At 36.9% G+C, this 25,744-nt stretch overlaps 1 protein-coding gene across 2 annotated transcripts; it reads left to right on the top strand.

The window, feature by feature from the left end:
* Positions 1-829: 829 nt before the first annotated feature.
* On the top strand, positions 830-23,530 carry TRPC1 (transient receptor potential cation channel subfamily C member 1). 2 transcript variants are annotated; one of them, XM_032193021.1, is made up of 13 exons: positions 830-989; positions 2,486-2,640; positions 3,965-4,066; positions 4,916-5,118; positions 8,947-9,078; positions 9,831-10,026; positions 10,402-10,738; positions 13,340-13,479; positions 15,636-15,779; positions 19,522-19,700; positions 19,852-20,053; positions 20,599-20,793; positions 21,613-23,530. In XM_032193021.1, exons 1-13 carry the CDS (start codon positions 854-856, stop codon positions 21,838-21,840), a joined length of 2,349 nt encoding a protein of 782 aa, XP_032048912.1. In that variant the 5' UTR covers positions 830-853; the 3' UTR covers positions 21,841-23,530. The 2 variants fall into 2 exon arrangements, with proteins under 2 accessions (XP_032048912.1, XP_032048914.1); XM_032193023.1 differs by lacking the exon at positions 3,965-4,066.
* The last annotated feature ends 2,214 nt before the right edge of the window (positions 23,531-25,744 follow it).

The raw sequence follows: 25,744 nt of genomic DNA, 5'->3' as shown, positions 1-25,744 counted from the left end.
TAATTACTTGGATTTAGAACCATTTGTCTCTGTTTACTGGTTTGTACTACCTGGACAATAATAAATTAGTCATATTAGCAATAATGTGTTTTCTATTTGTGGTTATAAATAGGGCAAAGAACCTCAACTTCTGTGTGACGCTGATGCTGAAGCCAAACCAGTTTCAGTCCTTATTCAGGATCAGCTAAATTCAGGCTTATGGAGGCTTTGTTGCGCAAGACCGCGTTCACTTCTTCAGCTATGCTGCTCTAAAGCACTGTGTTCACTTGCTCTGGCAGTCAGCAAATTATGGTGTGGGGTTTATATTTGATGTTGTGTAATGCATTTCTGTATTGGTTTGTTCCCTTTAAGAGGAAGGAAAAAAAAAAAAATCTCCTTATACAGTTTTTCAAACTTAGATGAAACCACCTGGCTACACCTCGAAGGAAAGGATTTCCATACTGTACCGGCCTGCCTACCTGGCACCTCTCCCCTCCCACAGCACGCCCACCCCGGCCTTTCTGTCCGTGTCGCCCCGCTTGGCGCTCCCCTCAGGGCGCTCCGCCGAGGCCTCGGGGCGGGCCCTGCGCGGGCCCCCCCGGCCCCCAGGCGCGGCGCCCGCCCGGCCGCGCTCCTCCCCGCCCGCTGCCCCTCAGAGCGGCGAAGCCGCCATTGGAGCCTGCGCAGTGCGGCGGGGAGCGGCCGCCGTGCCGAGCCCAGCCCTGCCCTGCCCTGCCCTGCCCTGCCCTCCCCGCCTGGCAGCGCCGCCCGCGGCCGCCCGGCTCCCCCCGGCCGCGCCCCGCAGCGCTGCGGGTCCCGCAGCGCGGCGCCCCCGCGCCGGCCGCGCTCTGATGGGCCTGGCGGGGCCGGCGCCATGGCCGCCCTGTACCAGAGCGCGGACCCGTCCGCCTCGGCCTCGCCGAACAAGCTGCTGGCGCTGAAGGACGTGCGGCAGGTGAAGGAGGAGACCACCCTGGACGAGAAGCTCTTCCTCCTGGCCTGCGACAAAGGTACGGGCCGCGCCCTCGGGGAGCCGAGGCCCAGGCCTCTCGTCCGAAGGCCCCAGCCCATCTCCGCGCTGAGCGGTGCCGGCCTCCCCTCAGCCCCGGCCCCGTGCCGGTGCGGGGTTCCTGCCCCACGGGGAGTTGCTGAAGCCTTTGCTGCCTGCACCGTGCAGGTTGCTCTAGGATGGGCAGCTTATCTGCGTATCGCCAAGGCTCACGAGACAGGGTTCCTATGAATCGCACCCAGAGAGATGGATGTGAAGAGGTTTTCCTTTCTAGAACACCAGGCTTAATTATTTTTAGCGTACTTTTTTTTTTTTTTTTTTTTAATCGGGTATTAATAGTCTTAAATCAAACTGGTCTTAATGTTTTAAAAACATTGGGCTCAAAAACAAGCTTTTGATCGTGTGGCAAATGGTCATGTGTGTTTCGGGACATAAGCCCGGCTCTAGAAGGAGATGTTTCTGTGCAGCCCTGCCTGCTGGCCCTGTGTCTGGGTCAGTGACAGCCGGGGGAGCTGGTGCAGAGCTGGCAGCCAGTGGGCTTCAGAACCTGGTTCTGGCCCTCCCTGGGGCTGCATTCCTTGCCTTCAGACAGCCGTGCTGGTAGCGTAGCCTGTCCTGTAGAGCACAGCAAGCCACAGCCTTCTCTCAGAGCGTAAGCAGAGATTTAGGGAGCCAAAAGGATGCACAACAAAACAACATTTAACTGTAGTCTGTGGGGCAGTTGTTTTGCAGCCAGTACTCCTGCAGGCTGTATCTGAAGTTTCTGTAAGTATTCTGCAGTACGGTCTGTCTTTGTCCTGGTCTTCTACGCTGCAAAATAATTTGTTACCCAAGACAAAAATGATTTAAAACTTACGTGTTTGGCAGGAAGAAGCACTTAATATTGAATAGGGTAGGATCTGTACTAGTATGTCTGCACTTAAGTCAAATAGGAAAGTGCAGCTTGTGTGCATGTTACGGTTAGTTTTACTTGCTCATCAAACCCGCTACCTTGAATTTGATGACATTGTACCACACCTGCTTTGATAATGTATGCATTAAAAATGGAATGAAACGGAGAAGACTAATGAGGCTTCTTTGAAGGAAGACGCAGATGTGTTTGCAGCACTGTAGAGAGGGCTCCTCTGACGCTATGGCTCCTCTGCACTGAGAGACCTCTGATGTAGTTGACATTTCCAGTGTCTCACAGGGTATGTCTGGGATGTTGCCCCAGTTTTGCGAAGTGTCCCAGCTTGTGTGTGTGTAAGACTGAAACTAAGGGGATTAAAGTACGTCTTGGTGCTTTCCTGAAAGATCTGCCAATGTCTTTAGATTCCTATCTGATGGGAGAATTCTTATCTACCTGGGCTTCTTAATTGCTTGATGCATCAGTGTCTGTTGTCAGATGTTGCGGAATGTTGTCTTCTTTGATGGTAGCTGGTACTTACAATGTTCACATGCTTTTACTGCCTTATAATAAACAGAACACTAAGATATGCTCATACGTTGGTGGTGCAGGTGACTACTACATGGTTAAGAAACTCTTAGAGGAAAACAGCTCGGGTGAAATGAACATAAACTGTGTGGATGTGCTTGGAAGAAATGCTGTTACCATAACCATTGAAAATGAAAATTTGGATATTCTACAGCTTCTTCTGGATTATGGCTGCCAGGTATGCAACACGTAGATTATTGCAATTTTTAAGTGTAGTCATTAATCTGTTTATTCTATTTTATATAGCTTTTTTTGTTGTTCTTGTTGACACATCAGGATATCTAGGAAAATGCTATCTGTCTTTATAGGCACTTCAGTCCTTTTTTTCTAGTTAGGAATTGTGAAAATTGTTTTCTCTCGCTAATTTATTCTTCTAGTGGAATTTTATTGGCATGGCAAATATATACTAACATTTTCAATTATACTAACAAGTCTAAATTTTATTCTAAATGCTATTCCTGTTTTAGATATAATGTGTATGTTATATTCAAACAAAATAAATAGTGTACAATCAGTGAATAACATTAAAATGTTTAGAATGTCAAGACCTCTTTGGCTCTGGAATATAATAATTTTTAAAATGGGAGCACAGTTAGATGCATGTAGATTCTCTTAGAGGATTTCAAGTTAAGGCAGGCATTCATTTCTTTAGTGCCTTCCTGTAAAACCTGGTCTGTGCTGGTTGGCAGAGGCAGTTTCATACTAATGGTGCTTGCTTGGCTATGCTATACTGCTATAAGCATGCTCTGCTACTGCTGGGAGAGTTTTAGCTATGACAGTTTTAAGCACCTAAGACAGGGAAGGATACTCGTCTTTGTTAGGTTGTTTAATATTGGACAGGGAAAAAAAACAAGCAGCTTTCTTCTCCCCAGATCTCTATTTTAGTGGCAGTAATAAAAGGTGTGTCTCTCTTTTATTTTTAAACATTTGAATTTTCTAAAGTGAATTATAAAGAACACTGTCAGCTGTAGGGGAAAATGAAAACCTATGTAGCTTAACTTCAAAGGTGTTTCAGAAGTAGTTATGAGTCCAGGAAAAAATAGCCATATATTCATAGCTTTACCACAGAACTAGGAAGGCAGGCCTGAAGTGTCTGATATGTCTGAGTTGTGTTACACAGACACTTGGTTTTAACGTTTTTAGTGGACACTTCCATAGCCTTCTTAGTAACCTGTCCCTTAGAACCTGATTTTCTTGAGTCTCCTATATTGTTGTTGATGTAAAGTAATTTTTGCACCTGGTTCTTTTGCTGTTCATGCAATAAAACAAATTGTCAGTAGTACTATGCTGACTTCTGGAATGACAGCATAAATAGTAAATAAAAAGTATCCTGATCCATGGTGACAGTGCAGGATATTTTATAGTACTTACTTTTAAGAAAATAAAATTAGTAAATTTTAATTTAATACATTTTAAATTATTACTTAGTTTGGCTTTAAATTGACTCTTCATTCTGTTTAAGGTGCTGCTGTTTTTACATACAGCTTGTTTTCTTTCCTTAGTCATCAGATGCACTTTTGGTGGCTATTGACTCAGAAGTGGTGGGAGCTGTTGACATTCTACTTAATCACCGGCCAAAAAGATCTTCCAGACCAACCATTGTAGTTGAGTGTTGTTATTCCTTGGATTTTGGTTGGGGAGTAGGGGGCTGTACATTCTGGGTAACTAGTATTTAAAGCAATGTCCTTAAATGAAATTCTGCATCTCATAAAGTCATAGAATCTGGACATCAGAGATTATTATTATGGAGTCTTTGGTATTAAAGTGTAGAATATGTTGTTTTGCTTTACTGCCTGTAAGAATCCAGTGGTTTTATGCATGGCAAATGCTAACAAATGCCTCAGGAGAAAAAAAGTAGAGTGGTTATAAAATCTTCTGTTGCCAAGAGTTTGCAAGTTAACTAGCAATCTTGACCAGTATATTTATATATTGAGCTTCCTAGAGTTTTCAGATAAACATCAAATCTTCACCTTGAAATTAATCATTTGAAACTTAGAAACTTCCCCTGGCGATGCTCAAGTATGAAACAAGGAGAAGTAGATCAAAGGAGAGAAGGCATAATGCACTGAATAACACTGTGTCAGGATATTTTTCCTGCACTTAGATAGCAAAAATGTTTTTGTTTTTGTTTTTTTTTTTTCATCAAAATAGAGCAATACTCTTCTTAATACCATATACGCATATATTGGAAAAGGTAGGCACTGAATGTTAGGTTTTCTTTCTTAATAACTCAGAAACATCCTGTGTCCATTGTTCTTTTTCCAGTATTTATATGAGAAGTGTTTGAATGTTGTTACAATTTTTCCCTCATTTTCATGTTATGAAACTTTAAAAAATATTTTGAAGGAGGAATTCATTGGGAGCACTGTTGAACAGTCAAAAATAACTTGCGTGTGAACACTGTAATACAGCTGCATGTAATAAATTTAGATACTTCCTACATTTTATTCTAGAAACTAATGGAACGCATTCAGAACCCAGAGTACTCAACAACCATGGATGTGGCACCTGTCATTTTAGCTGCTCATCGTAATAACTATGAAATTCTCACCATGCTGTTAAAGCAAGATATATCGCTACCCAAACCTCACGCTGTAGGCTGTGAATGCACACTCTGTACTGCAAAAAACAAAAAAGATAGTCTGCGACATTCCAGGTAAGACTTATGAATTATAGACAATAATGAAGAAGGTATTGTCTTAATTTCCTTGTATCACCTGGGTCTGATTCAGTGTATTTCCTTTTTCTCTTAAGGTGAGCTTTACAAGTGGTTACCTTCATTGTATTGTAGTGTCTGTTGTCATAGGTGGTAGTTTTCGGGGTGGATTGTGCTTGAATTGGCTGGTATAAGGTGGTGACTTTCTTTCATTTTTGTCTTATATTCTTACTTATTGTACATATTAAGCTAAGTACCTTTTTAAAAAAAATAAAAACTAGTTGTTACATAAACGTTCTAGTTGTCAGTGGCTTGGGAGCTTAGGAACTGTGCAAATAAAATTTTTCTTAAGTTAATTAACAGTGCCTTTTTTTTTTTTTTTTTGTGAGCCAGAACGAGGAGGTGTATAATACTTTATCTTGTTTCTATAAGTTTATATGTAGCATGGATAGATGAATGTAAGCTAAGACAATTTTTTCCAGTATTCTTGAAAGTAGGAAGTTTGCTTGTAAAGGTGCAAATGGGGAAAGGGATTTACCAATCTTAACCATATATTTTATCTGGTTAACTTGATAATATATTTGAAGGCTGAATGCAATTTAATTTATAAGAGTTTGGGGAGGAAAAAATGACCAACCTCAAAGGTTATGAGTGGACTGCACTCAAAATGTACCATTAATTATTGCATAATGACTTTGGTGCGTGTCTCAGTGACTAAAAAAAAGAAGGGAAATGATAGGATGATTATGCAGATACTACAAGCCACCTTCTGGTACCTGTGATAGCAACATCCAGCTGATACCATCCTTAACTTCGATATGAGAAAAGCTGTCAGTGTATCCCAAGCAAATAAACTTCGAGATGTTTGAGAGATCCATCCTAGTTTCAGCTACAAGTTAATAGATTTTTATTTCAGTCTTTGGGAGCTGTGAGTTCTGAGAGGGTAAAGCAGATGCTTTTCCTGAATTTTCTGTAATCCACATAGCATTATGAATCCCTCTGCAAATGACCTAGCAGTAATTGTGGTAGGAAATTGAGAGGGATGTTCCATAAAATACACAATAAGAAATGTAGTGACTCTTTGCTCTTATGTTATTCAAACTTGAGTCAAGCAGAAGAATTATTTTTCTGGTCTCTTTGCTATTTTATCGATTTTTATATTTTTTTTTATGTTTACATGTTGCTTATTGTTGCTATTTAGCTGTATCCAGCAATCTGGAAAGAACCTGTTCTAGCTTAAGGAATTTCAGTCCTCTAAGAACTTTGGAACATCCTTTTTCTGTTTTTCTGTTTGGATAATGCTGATTTTTCAGCTGACAAGAAACATGAAACAATGGAAAGGGGAATAATATTTCAAGAAACTGAATGTGGAGAATATTAGTGAGAATAGTAGAAAATGCAAGACTGTATGTATTTGTCTGTACCATATGTTCTTTATTCTGTAATTGTTATTTCTTTGTGCCAGCCTTAGGAGAGGAAGAAAAAGTCTGCTTAATTTTTTCCTTAATATAGTTTGTGTTTTTCTTAAGCAACATGTTGTCGACGGAAGGAAGACACAGACGCTCAATATGAGTGAACAGTGAACTTCAACTTTAATGGATAGCTCAGTCGCCTTTTATCTAGTTCGAACATAATCAACTCATACATATTGCAAAAACTAAGCTCAGGGTTGGCTAACATTTCCCGCTCTTTTCAGGTAGTTCCTCCTTCTTTTAGCCACCGTCCCGCCTTAGGGACTTTCTCCATCGCTCAAGGGCATCGTGTCCTTGAGCCTGATTGGCTCTCAGCCAGCTGCGTACGTGCCAGACTCCTGTGAGTTGAGTACGGTACTTTACTAGCCCATTGCCTCTTAACTGCCCAACATCCACGTGTCCCATTTCACTCAACCATTCCTCCACAGCAACAACTTCAGAAAGGCCAGTCAAAACGTATGTTGTCATACTTGGATGCTAATTATCTTGTCCTTGTTAAGGAGTTTGAAAACCTTACTGGGGTATACCTAGTTGCTGAGGCAAAGCAGCCGAGTCTCCCAGCCCCTGAGAACTTGGGCTTTTCGTATGGCATCTGTGTTAGCTAAAGTCTTGAAGGGGACGTAGACGTTTGATAGGGAGATTTTCTACAAACGGAGAAGAGCATGCACTGTGCTTTGTCTGCTTGGTGAATGTTGAAACTTGATTTACTTTCAGTTTTAAGCAAATGATAATTTAACCCTACTGAAACAGAAATGTCATCTCTTGGACTCTTTTGGTGTGGCATTATTTAGGAAGATGGCTGTGGGCGGTGGTTGACTCAGAGATTTGAACAGCTTTAATTAGAATTGCAGACTGAATGGTGTCATTTCAGTTACTAATCCTACTGGACCACCTTCGCAGCCAGAGGGAAATGGTGGTAAGCAATTTGGAGGATGAGGATTATGAAGGTGTGGCAGAAACCGGAGCATTGAGTGGAAGAGAAGCTCCTGGAGTTGTTCATGGACTGGAGATGGCAATGGCTTCTTAAGGGCTGGACATCCAGCTGGTTCTAGAGGCTCTTGGCCTGGGCTCCTGAGCACAGCTGAGGACTGAAATTAGTGGTCCGAGGGTCAGCACAGCCTCCCTCTTGGTCATTTGCAATATCCTTAATGAGGAGTCTGCATCAGAACTGCATGTGAGCCTTGTGCACCTTAAGAGACAAATGTGGGCCATACCTCTAGTGAACTTACATTCAGGGTTCTAGATGCTTGAAGTTCTACCCCAAAAAGAGACTTTTATTTTTGTTTCATGCCAAACTAGTTTTCTAAATTTTGGCTCTATACCGGTATTGCCGATTTTAAATACTGCTGTCATGCCAGACGCAGGTATGTTGTGTGGTGTCATCTAAGACTTTTAATGTGTTGCGTTTCAAAATTTGTTTTTATGAATGTACACTGAAAGTTGCTGGTAGCGAAAATCCTGCAGAGGATTTTACAAAAAGGCTGGGTACTTACTTCAGGTATTTGAGTTAGATGACACATCTCTGAGCACAGTATTCTCAGGAGATGTAACACTAACGCTTCAAAAATAATACTGTTGTGCAAAATAGAACCGGTAACCTGTCTAAAATATCCTGCTTCTGGAGTGGGGATAGAGTGCTCCCTAACTCACCTCCATTGTGGCCCACCATTTTGGGGTTCCTCATAAAGAAATGAGGAACCCCAAACATTTCTGAGTTCATGCAAATCTCGTTTGCTTTCCATAGAATTCAGAAAGCTTCTGGCACAAATCTGTTTCAAGTGAGGAATATTTTGAATCAAGGATGCAAGTTCTGTTCTCTTGTGGATATGAAGAAAGTGTACAGACTTTTTGTTTTAGCCTTCATGGTCTACCTGGGATAATTCTACCTATCTGAAGCAGCTGAGATATTAAGGCTCTTGCTCTCTCTTCCCCACTGTTTTTAATTTAGTTTGTTCAAATAGGGAAGTGAAGCATTAAAGGTAACCTTCTCTCTTATTTCCTCTTGAAGAACCATGAGAAGTACTACGTAACACTTAAAATGTCAATATTTTACCAATAGTAGTACCGTAATGGACGGCCTTCTGCTGATGGTACTGGAAATAGCTAAAATAGTGAGAAAAAGAAGAGGAAACTGGTTTGGTAGCTAACTTTTGATACTTAGAATAGTAGAGATTCAAAGTATATTTGAAGGACAGTGTTTTTCATGACATGCTACATTTAATTACAGTTTCTGTCTTTAGGAAGGCCCATTGTTTTGTCTTGAAGCTGTTTTATGCAAATTTTTGAAATAGCTTCTGATCTGAGCCTGATAATAAAATGAAGCATCTTCATTTTGCATGCTGTTCTTTTGTCACAGGTTTCGTCTTGACATTTACCGGTGTTTGGCCAGTCCTGCTTTAATAATGTTAACGGAGGAGGATCCAATTCTGCGAGCTTTTGAACTTAGTGCAGACTTGAAAGAATTAAGTCTTGTTGAGGTTGAATTCAGGTAGGAATTGGAAAACACCAACTTCAATACTTATGTAAAAAAATATATGTAGAAGTGTGTGTGTTTGTGTGTGTTAGAAAATGCTTATTTGTATTTTTCTTTCGTAATCGGAATGTTTGATCTGATAATTAGGTATAATTAAGAAGTTATATAAATTAAAATTCCTGTAAGGGGTAAAATGCTACCTTCCTACACAGCATATGAATTATACTTGATTATCTTGCTTAACAGTTACAGTGTTACCGTTTTGTGATACAGCTTGGCACTGAAATGTACTGCGTGCCATATGAGACAAGTAAATCATGTGATTTATTTTCTTGTGTTCACTATAGTAATAGTCAGTGAATAGACCTCAATTTTCAGATGCAATGAATGAAGCAAATCCCAAAATATCTTACCTTCCCAGTGGGAAGTCCAAATTATGAGTTAAAGGTATTGTATTTTGTGACTGCTACATTTTCTCATCTCCTGCAAATAATTCCAAGCCTTAACTGTTTATATGGAATTTAGGATATAAATAAGAATTCTGTAAGTCTGTTTCACAACTTTTTTCTCCATAGTGGAGTTGCAAACTACACTCAATTATTATGTTACATAGAAACCTACTCAGAGTTGTCTTGAGAATGCTTGGATCTTTAAATAGGACTTTTTCATTTGCCCAATATACAATCCCAACCAAAATGGATAGTTAATAAGCTAAAGGAAAGTCTTGTTTTCAGTGTAGTAGTTTCTACTGTTTCTGTGTCTTTCAGAAATGATTATGAGGAGCTAGCTCAACAGTGCAAAACCTTTGCTAAAGACTTGCTCGCACAAGCACGGAATTCACGGGAGCTGGAAGTTATTCTGAATCATACATCTAGTGATGAACATGTAGACAAGCGAGGATTGTTGGAAGAGAGGATGAACTTAAGTCGCTTAAAACTGGCAATCAAGTATAATCAAAAAGAGGTTTGTCTTTACTGTAATGTGGTCGGCTTTCCATGTTATATTTTTTAATGATTCATTTAATTTGCCGATTAGAAATCAAAACGTGGTCTTAACCTGGAAACGATTAAAATTCTGGATGCATAATTCAGGCTTGGTTGCTGGCTTTAGAAAGAAACTGAAATAGTGAATGCTTGTAATCATAATTGGCCCATAGCTCTTTTATTGTCTGTTGAGAGAATTATTTCTACTTAATATTTTTCCTATTTCCTGCACATTGGTGGTTTATTATAGCTTGAAAATTAGTTTTAATAATGTAAACTAGTAATCAGTATTAAACAACCTGATATCCTGAGATTGATTTCTCATTGTTTTCTTTTTTTTTTTTTTTTTTTCCAGTTTGTTGCTCAGTCTAACTGCCAGCAGTTTCTTAACACTGTGTGGTTTGGACAGATGGCAGGCTATCGACGCAAGCACACGTGCAAAAAAATTTTGACTGTTTTGATGGTTGGAGTTTTCTGGCCAGTTCTGTCCCTGTGTTACTTATTAGCCCCTAAATCTCGAGTAGGTCGAATAATTCACACTCCTTTTATGAAGTTTATTATTCATGGAGCTTCATATTTCACATTTCTTTTATTACTTAATTTGTACTCCCTCGTCTATAATGAGAATAAGAAGAATACAATGGGGCCAGCCCTTGAGAGAATAGACTATCTTCTGATAATATGGCTAATTGGTAGGTATGATGTGAGTTGTATGACAATGGCTGGTATTGACTAAACAATAACTATTTGTACTACCTTTCAAAAATCATCATGTTACTCATTACTGCGAAGAGCAAGCTTCTGTTGAGCATAGTGTTACAGGGGGGGGAAATGTCTTTTGAGGAGAGAATGTGATATGTTACCACAATCTCTAGTTATCACAGAAGGTGAAGTGTCAGACAGAATGCTGTAGGACCTAACAGGAGGAAAGTGAATTTTACTTCAGAAGGACAGGTAGCATTTGGAGTGATGCAAGTGAGATTCAGTTGTGCAGTAATGAGTGTAAAAGCTGTTTACCTTCCTAGATTTGGAATGTTTTTAAATTCTGATCTATAACAGTAACAGTGATGATAATAGCACAGAGGAAAGCAAGTGTACGTTCCTCAACTAATTTTCTTTGATGATGAAGTTGAGGAATGAATTTAGTTCTGACATTACCTAAAGTTTTTAAGATTTTTTTTTCATGAACAGGTAGTATTGTTTAGTATGTAGATGGTTTAATCACTGTGAGTCAAACATTTTGTGCTTCTAATCAGTAAACGATATAGCAAGTTTTTAATTTATTCCACTTCTCTTTTCCAGTATTGTAACTTTACAATTCTGTTAGTTATTATCACCAGTTATCATAACTGTACCTGAAATGATGCGTGTTAATTCTGCTTTATGCAGTAGAGGGAGCACAGGTATAATTTTTGTGGATTAGGTTCCTCATGAACTTTTGGTTGAAAAATCATTAAATCTTTTAAAATGTTTTTGTTTGTTTTTGTTTTTAAATTAAAATTTGATAAATAAAATCCTGGAAACTTACACTTTAATATGATGTAAGTAGATATATATCATTTGGTTGACTGGAATTTTGAAAAGCAGTGATAGAGTTGAGAACACGGGTTTTTTCTAAACTATTTTTCTAAACAGTTGTGGGTTGTTTTCTTTGTTGATGATGATTACTGTAATTGTTTAGCTATATTAAAACTGTTAAGTAGTTCATGCAGATTTTTGAAATCCCCAGTACCCCCACACAAACACATGTGGGTCTTAAAAGAAACGAGAAGGCTTCAGAGCACAAGAAAGCATTGCAGACTCCTTCTCTGTTTCAAGAATCAGTGTGATTTAGACATTCTGTTGATCCATCAAATCTAATGTAGATGGAAGGTGTGTCATTAGGTGGGCTTGGAAATCTTAATGAAAGGCTATAGAGGCCTTGTTTTCTTTATGTAATATTTTAATGTGGACTTCAGGTAGGATTAAAATACTTCTAAATAATCACTGTCAAATGATCGCAGCAGAATTTGTAATGCTTAGAGGTAGCAGCAAGTTTTGCGTTTTACAATTAACATTCAAAAGCACAAATACAGTAAGTTTCCTTTCCAAATAGTTGAACCTAAATCATAAAAGTTTATTCCCCAGCAAAATAAAGCAACAGAACTCAAATTACTGTTTACATAAATGTAAGATCTACTTCTCTGACTCCTTTTACTGATTCTTTAACAAATTCAGTGTGAGATGCATAAATCTCCCTTCTTCCTGGTTCAGCATGTAAGTCTTTCAACTAACTGTGCACAGAAGAGTTTTTGTATAATACCATTCAACATTGCTGTAAATGTGACTGAACAAATAGTCATACATGAGTATCTTTTTCTTTTTTTTTTTAATTTACTTGATCTTGCTGGGCCAAGAGTCTAAGTTGCAAAGTCATAAAAGCTGAACTAATTCTAACAGTTTTTAACTACTAGTAATATATAGGCTGCTTTTCTTCTTGGCCTAAATATAGAGGCTTGCATCTGAAGTACTCACAAAACCATAAATAAATGATTATTCATAAAAATCAAAGGTGCCATTATATTTCACCTAACAGTCCTTTCAAGTTTTATAAAAACATCATCCCGTAACAGACCTTCAGTTAATAAAATTCTCAGCAATCATATCTTTCTGTACAGCCAGAAATGGTTAGCAGTGGTAAAATTCAGTTTGCTATCAAGATCCTGAACATTTGTATGTCTGTCACCCTAACTTAAACTTTTCATTTTTTGCAGTCTCAAGCTGTGGTTTATTTTCTCTACTTGTTATATAATATCAGTAAGGGCAGGAAATATTTCTACTGACAGTTTGGATCTTCTTAGTAACAGTTACTGAGCTGATTGTTCTTAAGGAACATTTTATAATACATACATACAAAACGATGTGATGCTTTAGATAGTAATGTAATGGTATACAATGCTTTTGGAAACAGGTGAATACGTTTCCTGTAGAAAAAAAAATGTATTCTGGACTTCTGCCTTTACTGAAGTTGATGCTTTATATGCTTTTTCTCATGTTCATTTCCTCGCATGCTATTTTTATCAGAGAATGTATTTCCTAGTTTGGAAAGTAGGTTAAAAATATGAAATATTTTGTTACCTTTTGAGTAGTGCTTGTAAACTTAACATGATTTTTTGATTCCTTTCTATTTGCTAATATTTCGTTTACCATCAAAGCCAGTCAAAGTGCTTTACTTGTAATAGAGAATCTACTCAGTGAAATAGTTTGACTTCTAAGCCTTTTTTTTTTTTTTTTTACCTCTCTTCCCCCTGCAGGAATGGTGTGGTCAGATGTTAAAAGACTTTGGTATGATGGTTTAGAAGACTTCTTAGAAGAGTCCCGTAATCAGCTTAGTTTTGTCATGAATTCCCTTTATTTGGCAACTTTTGCTCTGAAAGTAGTTGCCCATAACAAGGTGAGCACCCATCTTCAAAGATCTGAAGCTCCTGAGGGCAAATATAGAAGCTCGATTCTTTCAACAGAAAATAGAGCTCACGTTTGAGATAGAGACAATAGTAAAAAGGATTAAAAGTTGATTTTGATACTTGTATGTTTGATTCTGATAGGAATTGTATGTATTTGATGAGCTAACAATGGTTTGTTTCTGTAAGATCTCTGGTCTTGGGCCTGGCTTTCCAACTTGAAAGAGAAGTTGATAGGGAGTTAGAAGATGTCAGACATGTAGACAGGTTGAAAAGGGAGCTAGAAAATGCATCAACACAGCTCTAAGTAGTCAGGGACCCCAAACAGGGTTAAGAATCCTCTTACTGTGAACTGACTAGTCTTGCAAATGGCTAGATTCTCATTTGGGGAAATCTCCCCATGTAGCTCCTCCAGTATGGCATTTCAGTTAGTGTGATTCCTTAGATCAGTACTGTGCAGAAAAGCTAGCAGCAGTAAGCTCTGTATTTAGATTGCCCAGCATTTTTTTCTTACAGAAAGGTTTGGTTGGTTGGTTTTGGTGACATATGCTCAAACATTATAAGTGGTTGGTTTTGTTATTTTTGTGGTTGTTTGATTTTTGTTTTTTGTTTTTGTAGTAGGGACAAAAGCCCCAAGGCTGTAGAAGAGCTTGTGTTTTCTCTGTGAAAAACCATCTGGTTTGATTGAAGATGCAAATTTTGAATATGATCATTTCCATTCTGTTGCATGTGTTTTAAGCTGCACAGCATATGGCAAGCTGCCAGAACAATTGAACATGAATATTTTAGCAAAATCCAAGCCAGTGCAGTAGCACCATTGTTTTGTACTGCAAACTGTGAGTTGATAGGTGTTCTGGCAGTTGGGAAGAACTGGACCGGTTTGTTTCCCTTGCAACCTGATTTTTGGCTCATTTCCTCTGTCCTTATATAAGTGATTCAGGGGCTGGTAATCATTTGGAAAAGAAAGCTTTGTTTCTGTTTTTGTTTTTAAAAAAAAAAAGGAAGAAAGAGAGAATGCTGTGTTGGGCTGTCTTCTGAACCATTTGCTTTGGAATCAACGCATGTATGTAGGAGTATAGCAGTTCCTTTGCTGAAATTAGAGCCCTTTGTTGCTAATTTAAGTTGTAACCTTTTTGAAGATGCAGGACTCCTGTCCTATGTAAGAAGCACATGATGATTTTTTTTCAAAATTTATTGTGTATAAATTATTTAGCAAACCAAATAAAAATGCCTGTTTCACATCTTAGCTCCATATTATAGACACTGAAGCTGTAAGAAATGAAGAGGCTTTGGAGCAGAAGGATTTGTACACATGCAATTGCAATGCATAAAAAAATCTTTGTTTCTTGTCTTTGTGCGGCATACTTTCAGGCAAGTCATTTAAAGCAGCCTTCTGTTCCTTAGCTTTAAGTGTCCATTTTAAGACTGTTGATAATATAAATACTGAATGTTTCCGGCCAAGCTAAAAGTTGGGGATCTGTGGGTATTCCATAATTAGTTGAGTAGTACCTAGTGGATATACTTCACAGGTGTATTTATACCAACATTTTATTTACATCTTCCATTTTCTGTAGTCTTTCATAAATCCCTTGAGGGAACCCCATGTCCTAAGTCTCTCTAAATCTTTCTAAAACTGGTTAAGACATAAGCTAGTAAGTGTGATTTATTTTTTTCCCAGCAGGGTTTTAATATTGTTTTTAACTGAGAACTACTGCGCTAGTCACCGCACATGTTTATAATAGCACACAAGTCCCTGTTTCCACCAACCATGCAAAACAGAGTGGAAAGGGAAGCAGAACAGAGGAATTTGCTTAGCATTACACAAGTGAGGAGCTGAATTTAAATTCCCTGTCTTCTATCTCCCTCTGGGATGTTTTTTAAAATGCCTTGGTCTAAAAAGAATGAGATATCTGAAAGTGGTGCTCCATCTGTCAATCATGTATGTTCGTCTGAACTTTTGGGTAGACCTGTGCGGTGTCAAGAGTTGGACTTGATGATCCTTAAGGGTCCCTTCCAACTCAGGATATTCTATGATTCTATGATTTCTTTTATGCTATTACCTGCTTTGGAGGTAAAAACAGAGTGGTGCATTGGTGCATTTCTGTATTTATAACGTAGATGACATCAGTTTGTTCTTTTTACATTGCAGTTTCATGATTATGCTGAAAGAAAGGATTGGGATGCATTTCATCCTACATTAGTGGCAGAAGGTCTTTTTGCTTTTGCTAATGTTCTAAGTTACCTACGTCTGTTCTTCATGTACACAACCAGTTCTATTCTGGGACCGCTCCAGGTGAATATCATTACTGCTCGAGAAAATATTAAGTGTGATCTTAATCTTTTCTTCTTCTTCTCTCTCTCTCTTTTTTTTTTTTTAATTCCCCTTTTAAAATGTACTGGTTTGGATGGGAAAAGGTAAAAGATGGGAAGACAGTGAAGTTCACTTTATAATTATTTTTTAATAATAATTGTACATATACTGTCTTTTTGTTCTCATTTTTGTTAGCTTATATATCGTGTAAGTATTTGAAGCTTGAAAACTGCAAGATTAGTTTTTTCCTGTAAAGTTCTATGAAAATGGTAGCCCTAACATCTTATCAGTAAAAGATAGATAAACGAGATGTGTAGCACTAAGGAATAATCAAAAGCCTTTCTGTTTTTTGATCATCTCACTGAAGCTGAGTGTAAATAAGAAAATTACTTAAAACAACAACAAAAAAACAAGACTATTGAAATAATCATCATCTACTTCTAGCCAGTTACAAGAAAGAAACACAGGTTTCTTACTTCTTTCTTTGAATTTGCTTGGAGCTTTCCCATGCGTAATAATCACATTTTACTTACATAATACATTTAATTCAATGATATGGAGGGGTTGGGAGCACTCACAGTCACCTATGATGGTGGAACACTACAGACTACAGCAGTTTGTAAGTTAAATATGGGGTGTTTTTTTCTTTGCTTGAAGTTTGGTTTTAACGCTTTTTTGTGGAAAGCATTTGCTTTTCTTGTCCTGACTTGAGAACAGACATAGAATTTTCAACTGAGTTTATGCTATGCTGTATTTTTGTTGTTGTTGTAATTTGTTTCTTCTTTTAAGCACAGATACAATCATGTTAGTAGGTTCTTGGTTCTATTCTTTATTTTTAAAATTCAGTTAAAATGGATGGCTTCGAGGGACGAATTTGGCACTTCACAGAACGTCTAGCATGTTGCGGGTAGGAAAGAGAACCTGGGCCAATACTAAGTCACCACACTTAAGATTCAGTTACCTTATTTGCTCCTTTTTAGATTAAAAGGAGGAATGCAACTTTCTTCAAAATATTCTGAGAACAGAAGTCACTTCTTTGTTCACTGATACATACCGTGTATGGCAACGTTTTTTTCTGGTCTGCTGTTTAGCTTGAGTCCTCAGTGCTGACTGGTTTTGGTATTTTGCCAGACTAAAGCCCTCACAAATTGAAGCACCTGTTTTGCTAAAGACCTAACTTACTGAAAAAAACTTCGTATAGATGTACTTCCAGTTTTTTTGGCCAAATCAAGATTCCTGGGAGATTTCTGACAACAAATCTGATCACTTCTCTCTTCTATTGATGTGGTTTTGTTTTTCTGATAGTGAATGGATTTAGTTAATAAAGCTGATTGTCAACATCAGTGTTGTGTTTGTAAGTGTTGAGTGAAGAGTTGCTTGGAATAAATAGAGTAGTCATTTAGTGATTATACTGATGGAATTTGTCCGAAATCAACGCTTTATCTTCTCTCCTAATGAACAGAACAAATTTTAAGAGCTTATGGCAAGTGAGGACGATCTGAAGGGATTCTGCAAGAAACATTATCATTACTATAAAGCCAGGATAAATGTTTGAGAGTAGCATTTTTTAAAACTCTTGCTTTGCATCAAGAGCTGCACCAGTGGAGACTCTATAATAAATAATTTTGGCTCACATCACTAGGTCTTGTATCAAGGCTTCAGGATCTAGCTGAAAACCTCCACTTAAAGGTTCAATTCCTAGTTTTTAATGATTTGGAGTACTTAATCTTGCTATGGAAATAATTATCTTTTAGAATACTTTAAATAATCATTTCAAAAGAATAAATAATTGCTTCTTTAATTGCTGTTCATAAAATCGTCATTTAATGGGCTTTAAAAAGAATGCTCATAGTGCATATAACCAATTTAATAATGCTGAAAGATGTTTTCTTTTTATTTTTCTTGTCCTTTTCTCTAGGTATGTTGCTGTTAATTATTTTTATATTTTTTATTTATATTTTTGAATGGAAATGTACTTGCATACTTTAAAAAAAATAAGTCTTGATCTTGCAGTAAGCATTAGGCTGTTGTACAAATTGATTGAACATTGAAATCTCTCCACATTTTCAAGAGGTTCACTGTTTAATGTGCACATTTATTTATGTGCTAGATCTTTCACAAGTTTTTTATTAGGAGCCTATGTTATGAAATTTTCCAGGTAAATAAAAACAGTCAACAGTCACTCCATTCAGTGGCACACTGAAGGTTATGTTATTCCTGTTGGCCAGGACAGCTTGTGCAACAACTCTTACAGTATTTTCTGAAAGTAGGTCACAAAGTTCAAATGGTGGTAATCAAATATTGCATGGTAACCCCACAGTGTGGGGGGGAAAGGAGCTACTGTATTCTCTTGGCTGCTGGAGTTATTTTTAAGCATTCAGTTACTTTATTTACTGACTAATAAAACTTGAGCTAATACAAATTTATAACTTCACTCTGTGGTGGTTTTCTGTTGTTTGGTTTTTGTTTAAGTTTTGGGTAGCTTGCACTTCTTGTACATTCTTGCTTCGGCTTTCAGCTGCTTTGCCTCTTTTGTATGGGACTGCGAGTCAATTAAAAGTATTTTTCTGTTTATTGAAAGCATAAATATGATAAAATGGTATGATGGGGATTGATTCATCCTCTTGACTAAATGATTACTTATAATTATTGCGTAGCTGTGCCTTGTTGCATGTAATCTTTAAGTCTCTGTGGCAAACTGCAAAGAATGGTAGAGAATGTGCTGTGCTTCACGGGTACTTGGTGAGTCTCCTGCAGCACGGGAGGGAGCAAGAGCTGGCAATTCATTTCTCAGTAAACTTGTACTTAAAAAACCCAACCACTGTTCTGGACTGTGATTTGGTACAGATTGTGATTCGTATAGTATTAGGATATGCAGGATTTCAGTAGTTTATATATAGGAATAGATTTATCCAACCCCATTTTGTTTATTTGCATTCAGTATAATAGTGAATTGGTCCCTGAAGAGGCTTGTAGGAAGAATAATTTAAATGCTCTCAACAGTTTATTTTGTCTGTATAAAAAATGTTGTTTTGTTTTTGTTTTAAAAAAATTCAAGGTCTTTCTTTGCATAGGAAAAATTCCAAAGTTAACTTTTTTTTTGCGAACTTCTATATAGGATATTTTGAAATGGAAGCTAATTATTTGAATTTAGTGTCCAATCTTCTGTACTTCAAAGCCTTCATTTTTTATGTGGTTATGCACCTACACATTGTGTATATTTAAAATCTTACATAAAGCATACAGTGAAGTAATTCTGTGTTCTGCAGATGGTCTTTGGTACATTATTTTTGAGAAGTGGTCAATTACAATCCCAAATGTTTTGGTGGAAAAAAAAGTTCAGTTCTTCATTAAGTGTTTTCTTAACTTCAGTGACTTCACTGTGGCTTTTTATTTTACTTTCTGTTATGATAGTTGTGTTCAAATCCATCTCATCTATTGCTTTTATCTTTTGATTTATGAACACTTGATTATCAGTAGCATTATGAATACAGCATAAGAAGTATGTATTATTGAAAGGTAAGAACATATAACATAAATTTTCTTGTGAATGCAGTTGTCACTGAAAAATGGTACGAAGATAACTCCCAGTTTTGTTATCTCTTTAACTTAAAAATATAAGATGCTAGAATATGAACAGATTTTTGTTATTGATTGGAGTGTGAAAGAAAGAACACAAACAATTACGCATTTTACTAAAACAGGGAATAAATCTATTTTACAGATTTCAATGGGACAGATGCTGCAAGATTTTGGAAAATTTCTGGGCATGTTTCTTCTTGTCCTGTTCTCATTCACAATTGGACTGACACAACTTTATGATAAAGGATTTACTGTAAATGAAGAAGAACGGGACTGTGCAGGGATTTTCTGTGAGAAACAGAGCAATGACACATTCCATTCGTGAGTTGACATGTCTGAAATATATCTGTATTCTGGCCCTTAATTCCTACTAATGAAACAAAACTGGAATTTTTCACTGAACTTGAATTTTGCATCAGCTGAACTCACTTGATTTTTGCTTTACCTAACCATTTTTTTTTTATTTTTGCAGGTTTATTGGCACCTGTTTTGCTCTGTTCTGGTATATCTTCTCACTAGCACATGTAGCGATCTTTGTCACACGCTTTAGCTATGGTGAAGAATTACAGTCATTTGTGGGGGCTGTTATTGTTGGTACCTACAACGTGGTGGTTGTGATAGTATTAACTAAACTCCTTGTGGCAATGCTTCATAAAAGTTTTCAGCTGATAGCAGTAAGTGGTTTCTGATTAATTATCAATAATTGCTAGCCACATCTTGGATTTTATACAAATCTCTTGCTACAGTGTGCAGACTAATCTGCAAACTTCCATGAATGAGCTGTAAACTCACAAGTGACATTTTTCCATCAAAAATGAAGTTTTTATTTGCTTTGATCCAAATAAAGTAGATAAACTGCATGTTCACATAGAATAATCAAAGCTTTGGTGCTCTGGGAATTGAAGACTTTCTTGATTCATTGCTGTTCAAGTCAAGATGCTATTCTTCTTTAGGTGTGGTACTTACAATTTTGGTCATTTAATGTGGAGTTTAATAGCTGAATTTTCTATTTAATCCACAGTATATGGTGAATTCAATAGATATATTTCATATTTTGATTATTTATTATTAATGTATCAGACTGTATATTAAAATGCTATATAATAATAACTGACCACTATTTAATTTTTAACATAATTGGAAAAAAAAACTATATTAAAAGAGTTTAAATATTATTATTTTTTGCTTCTGATCTCTGTTAATGTTTCTGGTGCTTTAGAATCATGAAGATAAGGAATGGAAATTTGCTCGTGCCAAACTTTGGCTTAGCTACTTCGATGACAAATGCACACTACCTCCACCTTTCAATGTTATTCCATCTCCCAAGACTATCTGTTATCTCTTCAACAGTCTCAGTAAATGGATCTGTTCTCACACATCAAGTGGCAAAGTGAAACGTCAGAACAGCCTTAAGGTAAGAAATGATTGGGAAAATTGTAGGCTCTGAAGCTGGAAAGATGCTGCTTACTAAAATGATTCAGCAGATTGCTGTATGAAGCTGCCTGTCACATGGTGAGTGCTACTGAGATAATTAAGAATTTCAGGATAATGTGCGTTGCATCCAAAATATAAACAAATACATTTTAGCTATTTCTACTTAAGTAAGATTCTGTTAACTTAGTTTGGGGATTTTCAACCCCCATCCTTTTTCCAACCCCCACAATTGCCCCAGCAGTAGTCTAGAAGTGTGCTTTGATTGAAAATTTAGAATAACCACAAGGAAATATGTGCTAATCTCAAAAACAGTGATGTATGCTTTCAGGAAAGTAATTTGCTTGTGACTTACTAAAGAAGTTTCAAAATAAATAATTAGATAGGAACACTGTAGCTTCTCATTTTGGGGACAGGGAGGGGATTCTTAAATATTTTTACTGTACCCTGTGATTTTGTATCTTCTTGCTGTTTAAAAAAAAAAAAAAAAAAAAAAAAAAAAAAAAGAAATTCAAAGATTTGACAGAATATCAACAGAGAAGCTCTAGGGATTATGGAACTCACAATTGCTCATAGGATAACTACCAAGCCAGGTAGGTTAAAAATTTTGTTTTGCTGGAACAGCAGCTTATCATTTAATTTAAATTTTGCTAAGAGTTTACACATATTGTATGTTTGTGCACATCAGGGTGTGTATATAGAAACACTTCCTTATTTTGTTCTATTCTTTCTCTGTTTGTATATAGGCTTTAGGGCTCAAAAATTACTTTTGCTTAAGTAAATGTGTAATATTTGTTTAAAGGAATGGAGAAATCTGAAGCAGAAGAGAGATGAGAATTATCAAAAGGTGATGTGCTGCTTAGTCCACCGTTACTTGACATCCATGAGACAGAAGATGCAAAGCACGGATCAGGCAACTGTAGAAAACCTAAATGAATTGCGGCAAGACTTATCAAAATTCCGAAACGAAATGAGAGACCTACTTGGCTTTCGAACTTCTAAATATGCGATGTTTTATCCAAGAAATTAAAGCCAAAACAAATGAGAAGTGTCCATCTTCAGATACCTTTAGGTGAAAGTGTTGATCTAATTCTGTTGCAAGACTAAATTTAAAAGGAGATTGTTGCACAACAATACCTTTGAAAACGTTTGCATTAGTTTCAGCTAGATGAGGAAGTGGTGGAAATAAATGCAAAAATGGTTATAGTAATTTTCTGATGCTCTTAATCGTAGTGTGTATATACAATGTATATAGGATTTTTTTTTTAAATGTTCCTCAGACCGTGGCTGTCAGGTGTCAGAGCTTCATAATTAGCACAATATGTTTATTTCTTCTATTATTGCTGTTCCTTTTTGATACTTGTTTTTTCAAGTTGTGTGCGAAGGCTTTTTAAAACAAAAATCCAGACGATGTTTATTTTTAATAGAAAAGTTGGATATAGAATAATAGAAAATTTCCAACACAGTTGGAAATAATGTTTGACTGTAGGTTACAGTGCATGTGAAGGCTGTGTGGCTCTGAAAGAGGCAGTTCTAGTGCCAAGTTTTGTAAACTATGCTGACTGTGTACTGACATTTCTAGAACAAAGAAAGAGAAATCAAGACTCTTCTCTTTCATGGGAACGTTGAAATTTTGGGCTCAACAGACCAAATGTTTCTAGGACATTTATGGTTTTACGTAAGACAATCAATTCCTGCTTGGATTTTTCAGCAGTGCCTCATAAGTATGTTTTACTATGTATATTAAAATCAGCAACAGGATTTTAAAAGTAACCTATGAAACTTTAATGTCTACTATTTGGGGGTTTTAAAGTCTGATTATTTGAGTTGTTAAATACAGTGATTTAATAAAAATGAGGTGGAGCGTGAGTGCTATTGTTTGCAATGCTGAACGGTTCCACTGTGAAACACTACACTTCTTGCTGTGAGAACATGCATTGTATGGGATAGATGTAGCATGGAAGGGTCTGCCTTAGAGAGATTTTACCCTATTTTAAACTTGTTTTTCCTTCTTTTAACTGCAGTTGTTGCGAAGTTGAAACTTACTTTGTGTGTGTGTCAGGAGTCTTCTGTTTTGTGAACACATCCTTTGACTTAGCTTACAATGGACTGTAAGGGCTTTGTGGATTTTCTGTGCTAGAGGGTCCTATATGATTTCTATGCTTATTAAAGTTCAAGTTGACAAATTGTAATTAAGAAATGTGAGATGCCTGTATTTTTGATTCTGAAATAAGTATATTTATGACAGTTAAAGGATTGATCGAGAATTTTACTGTTATGATGGTGCTCTTCTAAATGGTCTTACGTCCAGAAGGCGCAGGTAGCCATAATGGTCTTTGACTACAGTTGATTTTCAGAGGCTGATAGAGGGTGAAGGCTTACATAAATGTTTACTTTTCTTAAAGTAATTCTTATAAAACTTTTTCTCGTAAAGGTATTATATTTTCTGTACTATGAAATTATCCATATCTGAACTAGGGTTTAATATTATGCTTCAAGTCTTACTTACTTACTTCTTCAAGTATAGAGGCATTTTGAACAGTCTCTTTTCTTTTCATGTGAATGAGAAGCTAATCTCTTGTCTTCAAAGCAGAGAGGATCACTGAATTTTGTATTTGGATGGGGATCTCATGTTTGAATAATACACCAACATAAAAACTGCTGTATGTTATGTATATCTGAGAGAAAAGCTAACAAATAAAAGCTCTTTGAAAAATGTATTAATATTGGTCATATTTGAAAAATGCTATGTTAGGTAACGTATTGAAAGTAATTGCTTCGTCATGTTAAGATAGGAATTCTAAGGAATATAGCTGCTATTAATGTTGTGGTTTTTTGTTGTTGTTGTTTGTTGTTTTTTTTTCCCTTTTACAACTGTCCTTATAACTACAAGTTCATTTACCTGGTTTCCTGCTGTGACATGAAGCAACATCTGAGCTAATTCTGAACAAGCTAGATTGGATCCTACATATGCAGTGTTAGCTGCTTGGCACTCAGTTCATGATGATTAGTTCTTCTCAGAAGGCCGGGTATGTTTATTGATAACACTGTGTTGTGCTAATGCAGCTATTTCTAACCACTTCTGTAATGTGAAGCAGTCACTCAAACCTCACAGAATTCAAGGCAGCACCTCTTCGAGGTTTGGATTGAACCTGTGGGTTCCAGATTTTTTACTTGCCCCTGAAACGCATACATATAAAGAGAGAGAGATCTTAAGTTGTTGTTTTTTTTTTTTTGTTTGTTTCTTTCTTTCTTCTTCTTTCTTGTAGTACATTAGGTGTATGACACTTTTCATCTGTGCCTTGTTTGAGAGCTGTTACAGGCTTCCTAACTTGGATACTAATCAGTATGGATTGGTTCATACAATATAGTTCATTTTCTATTATTCTTCAGATTTTCCTAGTTCAAGTATATCAAACATTTTTTTTCTAATTTGGCAGTTTAATACTGGCCATTCCAGAATGTCAGGGATCTGAGATCTCCCACAGAACACACACAGAACACTCATAGAACAGTTCTGGACATTGCACAGAGACAAAATTTTATGTCTGTGATACTTAAGTGCCAAAGGTTACGCAGCAGCAAGATGAGGCCAAAAAAAGTGCTCCAAACAGTATTCTGGGTCTTGGTTTAATCAATTTTAGTTCCTTAAGAGATTTAACTGCAAATACGTGGTATGATTTCATCAAACTGTTGATTTGTTCTTGGGGACAAATACGTCAGAAGGTTAGCCATGGATGGACGAAATGTCTTTCTGAGTCTACTGAAAAATGTTAATTTTTCTTTTGTGTTGATGTCAATTTAATCAAGGCAACGGTAGCTCTAAGACAAATATAATCTTTCTTTAACATCTTGTACATGAAAACTGTCATGCTACTTCTGTTTACAGCAGAAAGGTCAAAAACATTCACTATGGAAAGTCATCGTACTTTATTCTCTTGGTAAAATATTTTTTTAAATCATTATTTCTGTTGGAGTGGTTTCAAAAATTATATCACTTTCAATGTGATAATTGTGTTACATAATTTTACATGTTTGCAGGTTGGATTTCATATGCTTGAATTTTACATTCACTACATCTGCTTTCAAAACCTGTTTCTTTTCGGAAGGTTGTTAACTTCTGTTTTGTGTCTGATTCTCACATGAGAAAACTGGCACTGCGCTGTGTTTCTTGAAGCGCTGGCTCTTGTTTCCTGTTGCAAGGCTACCGCTTTCAGCACTTTGATTCCTGTAAGGGGCCAGTCAGGCTTGAGTCTTCCAAACTGGGGAGTGTAGCAGGAGGAATCCATTTAGATTCCATATGCAGTGCGCACAGATATAAAAGGCTGTATTCAAGTGGTCTTCATATATTCCTTCTACTGCAACACATTTGTCAGTCCTCAGAAGTATGTTACATGTATTTGCATTTAAAATGTTAAATAGAATTTGGATTTATATGTTCTTTTATGAATGAAAAGCAATTTGCTTTTTTGAGAAACAGAAAGGTGTTCAGACTGGAAAACAAGCTGATTTAAGGAGAGTGGTGAGAAGACCAGGCAGGCAGGAGCTTTCCCTACCTACCGTTGGGGGGAGAAGGAGCAGGCTGCTAGACTCTTCCTGCTGCACTGAAAAAAGTTACGTGACAGATGGTCGTGTTGTCATAAATAAAAATAGATTATTGTAGTCGAACACAGTTCTGAGCATGATTTCCAAAGTGCTTCACCCCAGACTGCTGCTGGGAAGTGCAGAGAAAACAAAGTGTAAAACCCCTTAATCTGCACAGGAACTGATAGTGAAAACCAAGGCATAAAACTGCAATTTTAAAACTGTGAAATTACATCTTGTTTGTAAATAAACACGGCTGTCCTTTACACTGTTTGGTTCAGTCAGTAAGGCAAAAGCTTAGCAATCCACAGAATGTGTTTTACAGCCCTGAGCTGTTTGACATGAGCTGC

Source organism: Aythya fuligula, chromosome 9 (genome assembly GCF_009819795.1).
Source record: "Aythya fuligula isolate bAytFul2 chromosome 9, bAytFul2.pri, whole genome shotgun sequence".
Lineage (NCBI taxonomy): Eukaryota > Metazoa > Chordata > Aves > Anseriformes > Anatidae > Aythya > Aythya fuligula.
This window is presented reverse-complemented; position numbering and strand designations above follow the sequence as displayed.

Excerpts from the sequence above, each read along its gene's own strand:
- TRPC1 (XM_032193021.1), top strand. The coding sequence starts at position 854 with ATGGCCGCCCTGTACCAGAGCGCGGACCCGTCCGCCTCGGCCTCGCCG. Across the intron at positions 4,067-4,915 it reads CTTCCAGACCAACCATTGTA|AAACTAATGGAACGCATTCA; the intron begins GTTGAGTGTTGT and ends ATTTTATTCTAG. Across the intron at positions 9,079-9,830 it reads CTTGTTGAGGTTGAATTCAG|AAATGATTATGAGGAGCTAG; the intron begins GTAGGAATTGGA and ends TGTGTCTTTCAG.